The following is a 15,091-nucleotide window of genomic DNA, read 5'->3' as shown; positions in this document are numbered from 1 at the left end:
GTGTCCAGCTGGGGTGCCCCAGTCTGGGGAAGGGCAGGACAGGAAAAGGTGACAATATCTGGCCAAGGACAGATGGGAATGGGGGTGGCGTACGGACCAGGGATGTTGACCAGGTAGTGGCTATGGACTAGGAATGTTGGTAGTGGTTACAATACTGGCTGACATTTGTTGGGTTCCTGCTGTATGCCAGGCGCTGGCTGAGGGCCTTAGTGCCCAGAGCAACCCCGTGTGCTAATACGGTTACTGCTCCGTCCCTGCGGGGGCAGAGCAGGCAGAGCCGCGCAGCTCGTGGTGCTGAGCCCAGGGCTCAGTCCGGGGTCTGCCTTGACCTCATCACTGGGCCGGGCTGTGAGTGTCGTCCACTGTGGCCAGGCTTGACCCTCAAATGCATACACACCCCACCTTTACTTGGAAACCAGGATCTGCAAAAAACTCACTGAGGAGGTTGTTGTTTGACACAATAATTTGTCTCTTTCTGAAAAGGACTCCAGGTCAGCAAGTCACACTGGAGAGATCGGCGTCCAGGGGCGGGAAGGGGTTGCTGTGCCACGGGGCAGGGGCTCTGTTCCCAGCGGGGGCCTGGTACCTGGTACCTGGTATAGTGCCTGCGTGCTGGAGGTGCCCAGCAGACCTCTGCTGGACACACACATGAGTGGACAGAGAGGACCCAGTGCTCACCGCCAAGCTGCCTGAGGTCTAGTGGGTGAGACGCCCGAGTGAGCTGTTACCAGTCGGGTGGCCTCACCTGTGATGTCAGAGTGCTCCCTGGCTTTAGCATGCGAGGGAGCTAATTGAACTTGGAACTGAGGCAGTAGGTGGGGGCAGGGCTTGCCCAGCGGAAGGGGCAGCCGAGCAAAGGCCTGGAGGTGAGGCCGGGCAGGTGACCTCAGAGCAGCTGGTGCTCCTAGTCGAAACCTGGGCTCCTGATGCAGAGAGGACGGGAGGGTGGGCTGCACAGGTTAGTTTTACCGGCCACTTTTACAAACACATTTGTTAGGCTGGGCGCAGTGGCTCATGCCTGTCATCCCAGCATTTTGGGAGGCTGAGGCAGGAAGATGGCTTGAGCCCAGGAGTTGGAGGCTGCAGCGAGCCATGGTGACACCACTGCACTCCAGCCTGGGCGACAGAGAGAGACCCTGTCTCAAAACAAACAAACAAAAACCTCACAAAACACATTCATTATCCACTGTGGAGGGTGAGACTCAACTATGAGTGATTGTTCAAAAACCAAAAAATAAACCCCAGAGATAAAAAAGGACGCACCTAGAGGGCTGTGATTTAAAGGTGAGAAATCTCCCCCCAATCTGATGGTTTACTAAGGGAGATAGGGGAAAGGATTCTTTAAGCTTAAATATTTAGCACTAGATTAAAGCCAATTTTAATAGCGTTTTGGGAGATGAGTGAGATTAACAGACTGGATAAAAATAAACAAACATGCTGCGTGCTGTCTACTTCCGTGAAAAGAGCTCCCTGTAACTCTCCTGGGAGAGTGCGAGTTTTCAGGGTTGCTGAGGATGTCACTGACTTGCAGGGAGCAGCTGGGTGGGACCCGCGGGAGCCAGTCCCGTCCGCAGGCTGGGAGGGGCGACTTGCCTGGCTGCCTGGAGGCATCACTGCGTCCCGGGCTGGCCCGCCCGGCGGGGCCCTCGCTGCGCTGCTCCCTGACTGCCGGTGTGACCCCGGCAGGTCCTCTGGCCTCTGGTTTCCTCGACTGGACACTGGGCTTGAGAATACCTGCTGCCTGCTAGGCCGATGGAGGGAGTTAAGATAGGTGACCCAGGGACCAGTGCCTGGCTCGTGGCAAGGCCCAGTGAGAGCTGCTGCTGTTACTGTCACTGCCACTCGGCCGTACCAGGGGAGAACTTCAGTTGCCGTCATCCGGGGCTTTCTCCCAGCGCCCCACCTGCTGTCCCCTGTTGACGTGTGATGGGAGTAGAGCCGTGCGCGACGGTGGCTGGGTCCCGCCGCTTTCTCTGCTGGCCCTTGGTGTTCAGGGCCTGTGCTTTCGCCTCCAGGAACCAACCCGTGTGCAGACGGGAACGGCGGGTGCAGCCACCTGTGCTTCTTCACACCCCGAGCAACCAGGTGCGGCTGCCCCATCGGCCTGGAGCTGCTGAGCGACATGAAGACCTGCATCGTGCCCGAGGCCTTCCTCGTCTTCACCAGCAGAGCCGCCATCCACAGGATCTCCCTGGAGACCAACAACAACGACGTGGCCATCCCGCTCACGGGCGTCAAGGAGGCCTCCGCCCTGGACTTCGACGTGTCCAACAACCACATCTACTGGACGGACGTCAGCCTGAAGGTACCGTGGGCTGATTGCACGTGAAAACTTGCCTGAATGGTTAGGCCTCAAAGGCTTCAAAAAAATTTTTTTTTGAAGAACTATAGTGTTTATTATAACTTCATTCAAGCTGTTAAAATATCAGTGAAAAATTTTTTTTTTTTTTTTTTTTTGAGGCAGTCTTGCTCTGTTGTCCAGGTAGAGTGCAGTGGCATCATCATAGCTCACAGCAGCCTCAAACTCCTAGGCTCAAGTGATCCTCCCGCCTCAGCTTCCCGAGTAGCTGGGACTATAGGCTCATGCCACCTTGCCCAGATAATTTTTTCTATTTTTGGTAGAGACAGGGTCTCACTCTTGCTCAGTCTGGTCTTGAACTCCTGAGCTCAAGCAATCCTCCTGCCTCAGCCTCCCAGAGTGCTAGGATCATAGGCTTGAGCCACCGCACCCAGCCAGTGAAAGTATTTTTAATAAACAAATATGAGTGACTAATGAGCAGATCCTCTAGACACACAGGCTTTTATAGAGTGGTTGTGTAAACGCGAAACACTGGTTGTCAATGGCCCTTGACTTCAGACCCACCCTCCCCGCCACCCCCCGCCACCCCCTCACCGGTGCCCATTTGCTTAGCAAACCCTTTCCTCGTTCCCAGTACAAGTGCAAACATCTGGACAAATACAGGAAAGGACTTTTTCACTTTTTAAAGTGGGGCTTGGCAAACGGATCCATGGGCGGGCCTCCGGGTTTTGTAAATAAAGTTTTATTGGAACGTGGCAGTTCCATCTGTTTATTGGTTGTCTGCAGTGGCTTCTGTGCTCCTGAGTCGAGCTATGGCAGCCGTGTGGCCTGTGAGGCCCTAAGTATTTACCGTCCGCCCCTTTACAGAGCAAGTTTGCTGATCCCTGTTCTAAAATACTGGACAACTGAAACAGTTAATCATTTTTTTAATTCTACTGTTTATATTACATATCTTTGAAAGATTTTTTCTGATTTTAAAAGTCATAAGGGTTCTTTGTAAAAAAAAAAAAAAAATATATATATATATATGTACATATATAAAACAGTATAAAGTAGAAAATAAAAGTCACCTGTAACCTCACTAGTCAAGAGTCAACCATTTCTGACACTTCTGTGTGTTTCCTTCAAGCCTTTTTTCTCCAGATAGTATTTCTCATAGTCACAGTCTTACACTACAGAGAATTCTATATTGTGATTTTTTTTCCATTTAACATTGTAAAAGGTGTTTTATTTAAGCTGTTACAAACTCTTTAATATTTTTGAAATGTGTAAAATATTCCACTGCACAGACATTCCCTGTTAGACCTAACCATTCCCAATTCCAAACAATATCATAGTAACAAACATCTTTGGAACCAGGCATGGTGCGAGCCTGTAGTCCCAGCTACTCGGGAGGCTGAGGTGGAAGGCCTGCTTAAGGCCAAGAGTTCGAGACCAGCCTTGGTGGCATAGTGAGACCCCATCTGTACAAAAAATTTTTAAAAATTAGCCAGGTGCAGTGCCGCATGCCTGTAGTCCCAAATACTTGAGAGGCTGAGGCAGGAGGATGGCTGAGCCCAGGAGCGTGAGGCTGCAGTGAGGTATGACTGTGCCACTGCACTCCAGCCTGGGTGACAGAGTGAGACAGAGTGAGTCTTTTTTAAACAAAACAAAACAAAGCTCTGTGTATACTGTGCGTAAAGCCTTTTTCTTGTATCTTGAATAGTTCTGTGTCTTTTATATTTTTCTTAGTTGGAAACTTAAAGTTTCAGGAGGAAGATTCCTGGGTGAAAGGATGCAAATGTTTTCAAGCCTCACATAAGTACCTATGTGATATGTGTATCAATGTCCAAGTTGCTCTTTCTTAAAAGGTTGCATTTTGTTACATTTCAAATGTTCGTTTTAAAGCTCTTGAATATTGGCGACCTGATCCCAAATGTGATCAGCAGTTGCTCCAGGTGGCCAGGCTCCTCGTGGTTAGGTGTCTACAAAAGATGCTGGTTGCTAAAACGTGGCCCTTTCCCTCCTCGCCTGCCGCCAGACCATCAGCCGCGCCTTCATGAATGGGAGCTCGGTGGAGCATGTGATCGAGTTTGGCCTCGACTACCCCGAAGGCATGGCCGTTGACTGGATGGGCAAGAACCTTTACTGGGCCGACACCGGGACCAACAGGATCGAAGTGGCCCGGCTGGACGGGCAGTTCCGGCAAGTCCTTGTGTGGAGGGACTTGGACAACCCAAGGTCGCTGGCCCTGGATCCCACCAAAGGGTAAGGGCCGTGTGGTCTGTGGTGTGAGTCCCCATGCCCTGCGACCGCTCTGCCCCGGCCAGTACAGCTGTGCCAATGAGGCAGAGGGGCTGGCTGCCCGCCTGGCACTGTGCGATTAGAGTTGCACTGACCCCCATTCCCTGTGACGGTGGCCAGGGCTGTTGGGACCCTTGGGGGTCGTCTGGTTCACTCACGGAGGGAAGCTGAGGCCAGAGCAGAAGGAAAGGATAGAAGCCGCTGTATCAGGCCCTGTGCTGGCTGCGTTCACCTGGGCTGGCTCATTGGAGCATCTGGGGTGGGTGTCTGTGTCTCCGATTTCACATATGTGGAAACTGAGGCTCAGAGAAACTAAGTGACTTACCCAAGGTCATGAGGCCAGTTAGAGCAGAGCCTGGCCCGGACGTTCTGTCTCAGGCTCCCGTCTAGGCCTCTTTTCCCGGCACCGTGTTGCCAGACTGTGATCGCAGAGTTGGCGTCGAGGTCCTCAGGTTTCAGGCTGTCCAGGAGCGGCTCCTCGCAGGCCACTGAGCTGCAGCTGAGCACCCGTCTCTGGAGGGAAACATGCTTTTATCTGCCGGGCGGCTCGGGGGCCCTGCCGTGGGCACTGGGGCCAGACAGGCCCTGGGCAGGGTCTGTCCCTGGACCTGTGCTTGCTTTCCTGTGCGGCGGGCACAGTGCCCACCCCGTAAAGTGGCCGTGATTCGCACAGAGCAGCTCGATCCCTGCCTGTCACGTGCTCTGCTGTGGGAGAAAGGAAGATTCCAGGACAGCAGGGCACACAGAAAGTGGCCCAGGTTTAAGGGGAAGAGCACGGGGACCTTACAAAATCCTGGCTTTGGGATGTGTTTCCTTTTCTGGATCTGCTAAGAGGAGGAAGGAGGAGCCGGGGGAGCAGCACAGGGCTGAGTCTGCACCGCGACCTGCGAGGCTGCCTCTGCCTGGGCCTTGTTTTCCACCCTCTTCACGCAAGGGGATTGTCCATCCATTGTGCCCCAGTCCATCCTGGCTTCTGCCTTTTTCCCCGCGTGCAGTTGAGCTTAGTTTGCATGTGTCCTGGCAGAAGCTCCCCAGTCTGGGTGTTCTAGACGCGGCTGCCTTGTCTCCTGCTCTCGTGTCTGTAAGTGCGTGTTTGGTCCCCTTACAAGTGAGCTGCTGCCGGAACTCAGGGAGGTGCATGGCGATGGCCTTGTAGGGATGTTTGGGCTGCAGGGGTCTCACCCTTTCCCTTCTTCCAGGACATGGCTTTCTCCAGGAAGGGAGGGCCGAGCTGAGCAGATGGTGGCATTATGTGTCCCCTGCCACCATCTGCCTTGGTGAGAGTGGACTCACCGATCCTGCCTGCCCTTCTCCCCGGTGCCTTCCAGCTACATCTACTGGACTGAGTGGGGCGGCAAGCCCAGGATCGTGCGGGCCTTCATGGACGGCACCAACTGCATGACGCTGGTGGACAAGGTGGGCCGGGCCAACGACCTCACCATTGACTACACTGACCAGCGTCTCTACTGGACCGACCTGGACACCAACATGATTGAGTCGTCCAACATGCTGGGTGAGGGTGGGCCGAGGCCCTGTGCTTTGGCATGGAGGGTGGGGTGGCTGGGTGTTGGCCACCTCCCAGCCCCACCGCACTGTGCCCCTCTGGCCTGCAAGTCCCCTGTAGGAGGTGTGGACACACCTTGAGGTCATCAGCCTTACCCTCCTGGGGGTTGTCCATGTCCCCCTGTGCTGCCATTGCTGTGGTTGTGTCGGGAGAGGCCCTGGTCACAGCTGTTCCCCGTGCACCTGCTGGCACCAGTTCCCAGCTAGGCCCTGGGCAGGGACATAGCAGAGGTTTTCATTGATGGGGAAACGGAGGTCCAGGGAAGTCACATGACTTGCCTGAGGTCACAGAGCTGGTGAGTTGTGGAGCCCTCCTCAGACACCAGCGCTCAGTCTCCACCCAGCCTTGAGTACCCGCTGTGCTCGCAGACTCCCAGCACCCCTGGGCCACTCTGTTTCATCTCCTTGGCAGATGGCGAAAATGGGGCCCAGGGAAGCTTTAAAAAAACCTGTCCCTGCTTATCCAGCTATAAGGGCAGGATCTGAACCTAGAGCAGGAACTCAGACTATTCTGCTAGAGGGGAGTGGTTATGTTAGTTGTCCTGGATGATGTGCCAGGCGACTGGGGCCACCGTGCTCCCCAGGGACCCCCCACCCCGCCAAGCTGGGAGAATGGAAGGTTGATGGAGCACAAGCTCCCAGGGCTCAGACCTGACTCCCAGGCAGGCCTCAGCTTCTGGGCAGACAGGGGAGGAGAGGGTGTAGCTGGTCATGCAGCGCTGGGACGGTCACCCAGGCAGCCCTGGCTTTGGTGATCCTAGGCTGGCCGATTGTACCGTGGGCCTGGCAGAGCCCCTGCGAGCCGTCCAGCGCTGTGGGGCCTGCAGGAAGGACGAACAGAGGTTGGCTTCCTGCCTGATCACTGCTGCTGCCGTCTGTGGTGGGTGTGGTTGTGCCGTTGTGTGGACGAGGACACCGGGGTGTAGGCGAGCTGGATGCCTCATCCCAGGCACTGTGCGGGCAGAGCTGGAGCTGGAACCCCAGTGTCCCGGTTTCTGCCTAGGGCAACTGCACCCGCCATGGACTCTGACTGCCCCGGTGTATGAGGCCAGCGGGCAAGGTCTGAGTGTGTCTTTGAGACCCGCTCCCCAGCTCGGGGGTGAATTGCGTGACCTTGCTTGTCTGGTCTTTACCCGAAACTGGTGCCAGACCAGAAACCGATCCCAGCACAGTTGTGGTTCCTGAAATATTGTGCTCATTAATCACCCTGGAGTGAGGACAGTCCCAGCTGAAAACCACAAAGTCCTGGTGACTGGCCTCAGCCTGCAAGTCGAGGATGGCCGTGCGTGGGGGGCCTGGCTGTCACTCTGCTGCGTGTCTTCTGTTCCATGCTCTGGGTGTCACTGAGCACTTGATTAACAGTGTGGACGGCCCCAGGCTTGTCACTGGGGGAACAAATGAGAGTTACGATGCCTGACGTGGCAGGAGCCGGCAGGGACATGGACTTGGAGCCTCACTGCCCGGGCTGTTCCTGGCCCTGCTGCTTAGGGATTGTGTGACTTTAGCCAAGTCACTTGCCCTCCTATGCCCTGGTTTCCTAGTAATAATGGTACCTTTCTCACAGAGTTGACATAGGAATTAATTAGATAATGTGGACAAAAGCACCTCTCACCTGCCTGGCACCCACTAAGTGCCCCCTGAGGGTCCTCTGAATCTCCGTGAGGTCTGACCGCGTTGTGATTCTTATTGCTATTAATACGTAACTTACAGTATAAGAAGACACCACCATTTACTGCTGACGTATATTTGGGTTGTTTCCAGTCTGTGACTATTACAAATAGTCACGCACCGCATAATGTCCGGGTCAATGACAGACCACATGCATGATGGTGGTCCCATAAGGTTATAATACCATATTTTCACTGTGCCTTTTCTATGTGTAGATATGTTTAGATACAGAAATACTTCCCTTGTGTTACAGTGGCCTCCAGGATTCAGTGAGTAACATGTCCGGGTTTGTAGCCTAGGAGCGATGAGCCGTATCATGCAGCCTGGTATGTAGTGGGCTATACCAGCTAGGTTCGTGTAAGGACACACTGTAGCGTTTGCACAACGAAATCGCATCATCGCGCCTAACGATGCATTTCTCAGAACATATCCCTGTTGTTAGCGACTCATGGCTGTACTTACTGCTGTGGGCATTCTCGTGTGTGTGGTTTTGGTGGGCGACGCGTGCATTTCTCTTGGACATACACCCAGGAGTGGAGTTGCCGAGTAGGCGGATGTTCAGCTTTGGTAGACCTTGCCCGTTGTACAAAGTGGCCAGAGACTTTAAGGATTTCTCGTGGCTGCCAGGCTGCAGGGTTGGACCACCCGTGCTTAGTGGCCTGGCTGTGCCATTGCTGACGCCGTGCCCACGTGTTTCCACGCAGGTCAGGAGCGGGTCGTGATTGCCGATGACCTCCCTCACCCCTTTGGCCTGACGCAGTACAGCGATTATATCTACTGGACGGACTGGAATCTGCACAGCATCGAGCGGGCCGACAAGACCAGCGGCCGGAACCGCACCCTCATCCAGGGCCACCTGGACTTCGTGATGGACATCCTGGTGTTCCACTCCTCCCGCCAGGATGGCCTCAACGACTGCATGCATAACAACGGGCAGTGTGGGCAGCTGTGCCTCGCTGTCCCTGGTGGCCACCGCTGTGGCTGTGCCTCGCACTACACCCTGGACCCCAGCAGCCGCAACTGTAGCCGTAAGTGCCTTTCTTTCCCCCCATACCACACTCCCACATTAGATTAGGCTGGAGCTGAGGTTGAAAGGACCCTTTCATCCCTTACTAAGGTAAGGACATTACCTTAGTGTACGTGGATGGCTGGGCAGGTTGTGCACTGCACAAGCCGCATAATGCTACTTGGAGGCCCAGGCTGGGTGGAGGACTTGTTGCATCATCAAGACACAAGTAAATGGGCCCAGCCCTCAGCTGGAAGATTCTAGGGGAGGACTCTGGATGTGAGAACCAGTCGCTCCACTCGTATTGCTGGCATGATGCTGAGTGCTTTCCACGGCACTCGGTTACTCCTCAAGCGTGTGGGTGGTGCGTAACACAGTCCCCATTTCACAGAAAAGGAATGTAAGGCAAAGAGTTGTGTAGTAACCCGGCCAAGGCCACACGGCTGGAAAAGTTTGAGCCAGGCTCGGCTCCAGGTGGGCCGGCTCCAGAGACCCCCTTGACCAGGTGGCCTTGCATCAGCTCAGTCCTCACACTGACCTCTGAGCTATAGGTGGGCCTTTCTGTTCTTGTTTCAACGATGAGAAAAGAGGTTCAGGGAGTCCAGGGTGACTTTTCCCACGACCCCTCAGAGAGTGCAGGTGCATCCTGCTGGCAGGCTTTTCTCCCTTGACACCGGCACAGAGCCAGTCGTAATCCAGCTTCTACGCAGCACTTGGCAGTTCATAAAGCTCTTTGTCATCTGGCCTGTCTGAGCCGCAGGCAGCCTTGGGCGCCCCCAGGGCTGGTCTTGCTGCCCGGTTGTATTGATGGGGGCTTGAGGCTTTGCAAGATTCGTGGGCCGTTGGAGGCCCTGGGCTGGGATGTGACGGGTCTGGGCACCCTCTGGTCACCTTTCATCCATGGGCCACGCCGTGAAGGGTCGCGTGGAGGTGCAGGTAACCCAGGCACGGAGGGGATGCTGTTCCTCAGAGTCTCTTGTGGCCGGCAGACCTGGGGTGACAACTTGGATTTCAAACCAGCCGCTGTAACCCCCACACGGTAGCTGCGCTGGTGTCCTCCCACATGCTCCGAGCGCCATGGTTTCTGAACACGAGCAGCCGGACACAGGTCTGCAGACCGCTGTCACCTGCCGCGAGGGAGGGGCCGTCCTGTGTTCTCCCTCTGGAAAGTAGGGTCTTCAGGGCCTGTGCCGGTGACCTGAGGGAAGGCCCGGGGGCGTTCTCAGCCCCCCAGTCCCTGGCTGCCTTGAAAACCACGGAGACCGGGATGCGGGGAGACCGTGCTGCTCACGGAGCCTCCAGGCACCGGCTGCCGGGCCCAGCCTCGTTCCCGGCGCAGTGTTGTGGGGCGACGTGCTGCTCACTGACACCCTGAGGAGCGTTCCCTCCTGGTGGCATCGTCATGTGACACGGTTTTCAGCAGTTCACCGGGGCAAACTGCGCAGCCATCCAAGCGTCACGGACATTTGTGGGTGCGAGTTTGGTGTTTGGTGCCACAACCCTCCTTCTGTCCTGACGTTTTACCGATTTACAAATTTGAAATTTAAAATAACACATGTCCTTTGAAACTTCAGAGACACGTGTACCATGGAGAGTAGAATCCCCCAGGCCTCCCGTCTTTCCCAGGGGCAGCTGGCAGGTGCGTGTGCAGGCGTCCTCGCTGTGACGAAGTGGCAGCCGTCCGCCCCGCCGCTCCCTCGTCAGCCTGCAGGCGCTGACACGCAGCCCCTCGCCTCTGCCTCCCGCAGCGCCCACCGCCTTCTTGCTGTTCAGCCAGAAATGCGCCATCAGCCGGATGATCCCAGACGACCAGCACAGCCCAGACCTCATCCTGCCCCTGCACGGGCTGAGGAACGTCAAGGCCATCGACTACGACCCCCTGGACAAGTTCATCTACTGGGTGGACGGGCGCCAGAACATCAAGCGCGCCAGGGACGACGGGACCCAGGCAAGTGGGCCGTTGGAAGGCGTGGGGCCGCTTCCGTGCAGAGGGGGCCGGCAGAGCAGGCCTGGGTCAACAATGATGTGGGCTTCGATTACGGAGTTGCAGGGTATAACCCCGAGTGGGGTGAAACCTTAGACAGACTGATTTCCTAGCTGTTTCAGTGGTTGGGGTCAAAACCCACAGGAGTTTTTCCTCCTAGGGCGGTTTTGTGTCTCGCAGGGGCAGTTGGTATTGGTTACTCCAGATTTGTCTTCTATTTCGTAGGAATTGTACAGTCGTTTCTGCTACAGTGCAGTGGTGCATGCACCGTATTGTGCAGGATCGCGTGGTAGAAACACAGTTTATGGGGAAGGGGGCCGGGGCACAGCGCCCACAGTCCCCATCAGTGACACACAACAAAAGAGATAAGAAGCTGATATATGCTGGAGCACCTTTTCGCACGTGCTAAGTACATGTATCCTACAATCATGTGAGCACTGCAGTAAAAGCGCCGCGCTGTTCCTTGAAAGGCCTGGAGTTGGCCGTGGGCACGAGCACCGGGAGGGTTGCAGCGCCTGCGTCCTGTGACGTGGCGGAAGGAGGATTGCGTGGGATCGGATGGAAAGTTCTAACCCCGGGTGTGGATGGCCGAGACTCGTAGCCCCCGTGGTGACCCAGGGAGGTGGGAGGTGGAGGTGAGTGTCTTGCGTGTCCGTACCCGGCTCTGTGCTGGGTGTGGTTCTCTGTGTTCACTTAGTGTTTCTCACAGATGAAATTATGCAGGAGCAAATGGGAAATCTGTGCCACGCTCCAGCTGTTCTGTGACACCTCGCTGCGAGGGAACAAATCTGTGTTTTCAAAATGAGTGTTGTAGCAGAACTGACCACCATACGTCGTCAGGCTCGTGTGACCTGTCCCAGGGAGGCTGTGTGCTCCCTGTGGCCTCAGACCCGCCTGGCAGCTCTTAACGGTGGCAGCAGGGACACAGCGCAGTCGTCATTGTGGAATTCGGGGACGTGCCTGGCTTGTGCGTGGTGCTGTTTTCCAGAGACTCGTTCACAGAAGCAAGCAGCCTCTCTCTCCACCGAGTGGCTGGCGTAGGAGCTTATGTTGTCTTGATGAAATCTCGGTATCTTTCTAACAGTGAGGCAGAGAAATGCTCCTCTGTAGGGACTTTGAGAAGATTCGCAGTGTCTGTAAAGTCGATTTTGCCGTCCTGCCCCCGAGCTGGACACCCCTTTCCACCAGAGCGTTCGTCCAGCCACGATTGTGAGTTAAGTCATAGTGTGAGGTCCATGTCCTCGGTTGATGGCAAAAGCCAACCAGATTGAAATCCACAGCGCTGCCTGGGCAGCTGTGATAATCCTCTCTGTGGAGCAGAGTCACAGAGGAAATGGGTTCCTTTCATCTTACTTGGTGCAGGTGACAGGTGCAGGTGACAGTCGCAGGGAAGCCTTTGGAGAATGGGAAGTGTTAATTGAGGGATGGTGGCTTCCTCTGGGCTTCCCTGCCTGGGTGCAAATTGCCTTGGAGTCTCATCGGAGAAGGTCCTTTTATGGCGTCCACGCAGAAGTGGGTGAAGACTTTGAAGAAAACCCTCCTAGGGAACAGCTTCTGGGGTTCAGCTTATTTAGGAAACGTGTTTTCCCATCCTGTCCCTGGCAGGGCTTGGCTTTAATTCTTCATTAGGGCTGCGCCCACCCCCCAGGGGCGATGTTTAAATTAGGATCCAGCTGGCTGAGGTTATATTTTCTATTTTTTATTGTGGTATACATTTATAACATAAAGTTTACCATTTTCACTATTAAACATATTCAAGTTTACCATACAGCTCAGTGGCACTAAGTACGTTTACGCAGCCGTTTGGCCGTCACCACCCTCGATCTCCAGAAAGTTCATCTTCCCAGACGGAAGCTCCGTCCCCACCGAGCACTAACTTGCATCCCCCTCTGACCCGCCATTCTGCTTTCTGTCTGTGAATTTGGCTACTCCGGAATCATACGGTATCTGTCCGTTTGTGTCTGGCTTGATTTACTCAGCGTGCTGTCCTCAGGGCCCGTCCGTGCTCTAGCGTGTGTCAGACTTTCCTTCCCTCGCGTGGATGGGCCACGTTTCGCTCATTCACCGGGCGGTGGACGCCGAGTTGCATCTACCTGCGGCTGCCGTGAACACCGCCGCTGCAGACAGTTCCGCGGGCTGAGACTTTGTGCTGGGGAGGAAAGCGGGCATTGCTTGTGGTGGTGAGCAGGATTCTGTTAAGAAGTTTTGCGCTAACGTAAGTGTTATTACTTACGTTAAAACTGGAGCTCGGGTTTCGTGAAACTGCCCATCTGCGTGAAGCTTGCTGTGTGGCTTTGTCAGGCCTGGTTTTCCGCCCGGCTCCCGCAGACCCTCCCCCTGCAGTCGGCCCAACTTGGCCCAGGGTCAGCCGGGCTCTTGCTCCTCTTCTGGCCTGTTGGCTGCACCAGGCTGGCGTCCCCAGCCAGGCTTTGGGGAAGGAGTGTGTTCAGTTGGAGGTGACACACAGCCCCCCAGGGACACATAGCCCCCCGGGGTCCACAGCTCCGTGGGATGGGGAGTCATTACCTACAAAGACACATAGACACGTGATGCTTCACAGTGGTGCTTCTTGTCTTGATGAAAGTGATGCCCTTACAGCTGCCCAGCTGCCGTGTGTGTGTGTGTGTGTGTGTGTGTGTGTACAGGGGGAGGGGAGCTGGGTCCAGGAGGCCGGGCCGGGGGAAGGGGCTACTTCTTGGCCGCCAGCCCTTTCTTGCCCACCTGGAGACCTCTTGCTTTCGTAACTGCTGAAAGAGACCCGAAATGACCAGTGCTCAGAGTCACCCTAAGATAATTCCCTCTGAATCTGGAAGGGAGCAGAGCAGAGGTGTTGGCCCCATTCCCTGCTTAGAGGAAGGGGCTTTTCATCCACACCCTGGGTGGCAGCAGCCCAGGTGCCCCAAGCCCCTTTGCACCAGGCAAGGTCACCTGAGAACCTGAACACAGCTGCCTATTGATGTAGCCCAGGGGGACCAGATCCACTAGGGCATCAGGCTTCTGGAATGGGATGGGGGGATGAGCGTGATTCTGGGCCTGCCCCTCCTTCTGCCTACAAAGACACGTGTAGGGGATTCTCTGTCTCTCCAAAAGCCAAGGCTCATCGCTGAGACGCAGCAGATGGCGTGGGGTCAGGTGGCGTTCGGGAGAATCTCCTGGGGAGAGACCCCCGGAAGTGCAGAGAGGGAGAGCCGACTTTGAGTCTGAGAGACGTGGCTGCCCTGGGAGTCGTCCCTGTGCCCTCCCCTGCCCCTGCACTGCAAGCCTGGCTGCACCCCTGCCTGTTTCCCTCGGGAAGGGGGTGGTGACAGGTGACATCTGGTCCCCGTGCCCACTATGTTGACACTACATCGAGAAAACAAGATTGGAGGGTCTTAAGTGAAAAGCATGAATCCTAGAAAATGGGAAAGAAAGAGAGACGATGTCTTGAGAGGGACTTTGTGGTGCTGGTGACTGTTTGGCTGTCGGTGGGGCGTCTGTGAGCAGGGACAGCCGCCAGTCTGGTGGGGCACAGCCAGGCCCCTCTGGCGGGTTCCCCGATAGGCCCTGACGTTGGCGGGAATGACGAGCGTATTCCCGCAGCTGGTGCCTGAATCACTCTTGGACGGACACGTGGTTAAGACTGATTGGACAGCAAAGGTCCCCACCAGTGTTAGAATTTTGACTTTCAGGCTAAACTCGGGAACCGTGGGCTCTGCCGTCCCCGAGCTCTCGCCCGCGGGTGCTCCAGGGTCCCTGACGCATGCATTTGGCTTCTTTGCTTACAGCCGTTTGTCTTGGCCTCGCCAAGCCAAGGCCAGAACCCAGACAGGCAGCCACACGACCTCAGCATCGACATCTACAGCCGCACACTGTTCTGGACGTGCGAGGCCACCAACACCATCAACGTCCACCGGCTGAGCGGGGACGCCATGGGGGTGGTGCTTCGTGGGGACCGTGACAAGCCAAGGGCCATCGTCGTCAACGCAGAACGAGGGTAGGAGGCCGGCGGGGAGGGTGGGTGCTGTGGGTGTGGGGCACGGTGCTGCACCCCCAGGTGTGCCCGGCCATCTGCTGGGAGGGCCCTGGGGCCCTTCGCCGATGCCAGCCTCTCAGAGGCTGGGAGGGACCTCGTGCCCCGACATGGCAATCAGCAGCTTTCCAGAGCCCCGGCCTGCGCAGTCAGAGCAGGGCATGGAAACACAAACTCGCTCACAGCGCGGTGGGGACGCGGAAACACGCCACCCCACCCCACTTCCAGCACCTCGGGGAGCTTTGTGGGAGGCTCGGGAGAGACGTGGTAGGAATTCAG

At 55.9% G+C, this 15,091-nt stretch overlaps 1 protein-coding gene across 2 annotated transcripts in view; it reads left to right on the top strand.

The window, feature by feature from the left end:
- LRP5 (LDL receptor related protein 5) overlaps window positions 1–15,091 on the top strand; it is a 105,526-nt gene that overhangs the window by 70,135 nt on the left and 20,300 nt on the right. For both annotated transcript variants that reach the window (XM_069471736.1, XM_069471737.1), the window contains exons 9-14: window positions 2,016–2,305; window positions 4,320–4,546; window positions 5,911–6,095; window positions 8,518–8,841; window positions 10,568–10,767; window positions 14,568–14,776. In XM_069471736.1, coding sequence (XP_069327837.1) covers window positions 2,016–2,305; window positions 4,320–4,546; window positions 5,911–6,095; window positions 8,518–8,841; window positions 10,568–10,767; window positions 14,568–14,776 — 1,435 coding nt within the window. The remainder of the gene's footprint in view (window positions 1–2,015; window positions 2,306–4,319; window positions 4,547–5,910; window positions 6,096–8,517; window positions 8,842–10,567; window positions 10,768–14,567; window positions 14,777–15,091) is intronic.

The sequence above is a fragment of the Eulemur rufifrons genome, chromosome 6, assembly GCF_041146395.1.
Source record: "Eulemur rufifrons isolate Redbay chromosome 6, OSU_ERuf_1, whole genome shotgun sequence".
NCBI classification, from domain to species: Eukaryota; Metazoa; Chordata; class Mammalia; order Primates; family Lemuridae; genus Eulemur; species Eulemur rufifrons.
The sequence above is the reverse complement of the archived record's forward strand: the minus strand, read 5'-3'. Positions and strand labels throughout refer to the sequence as shown.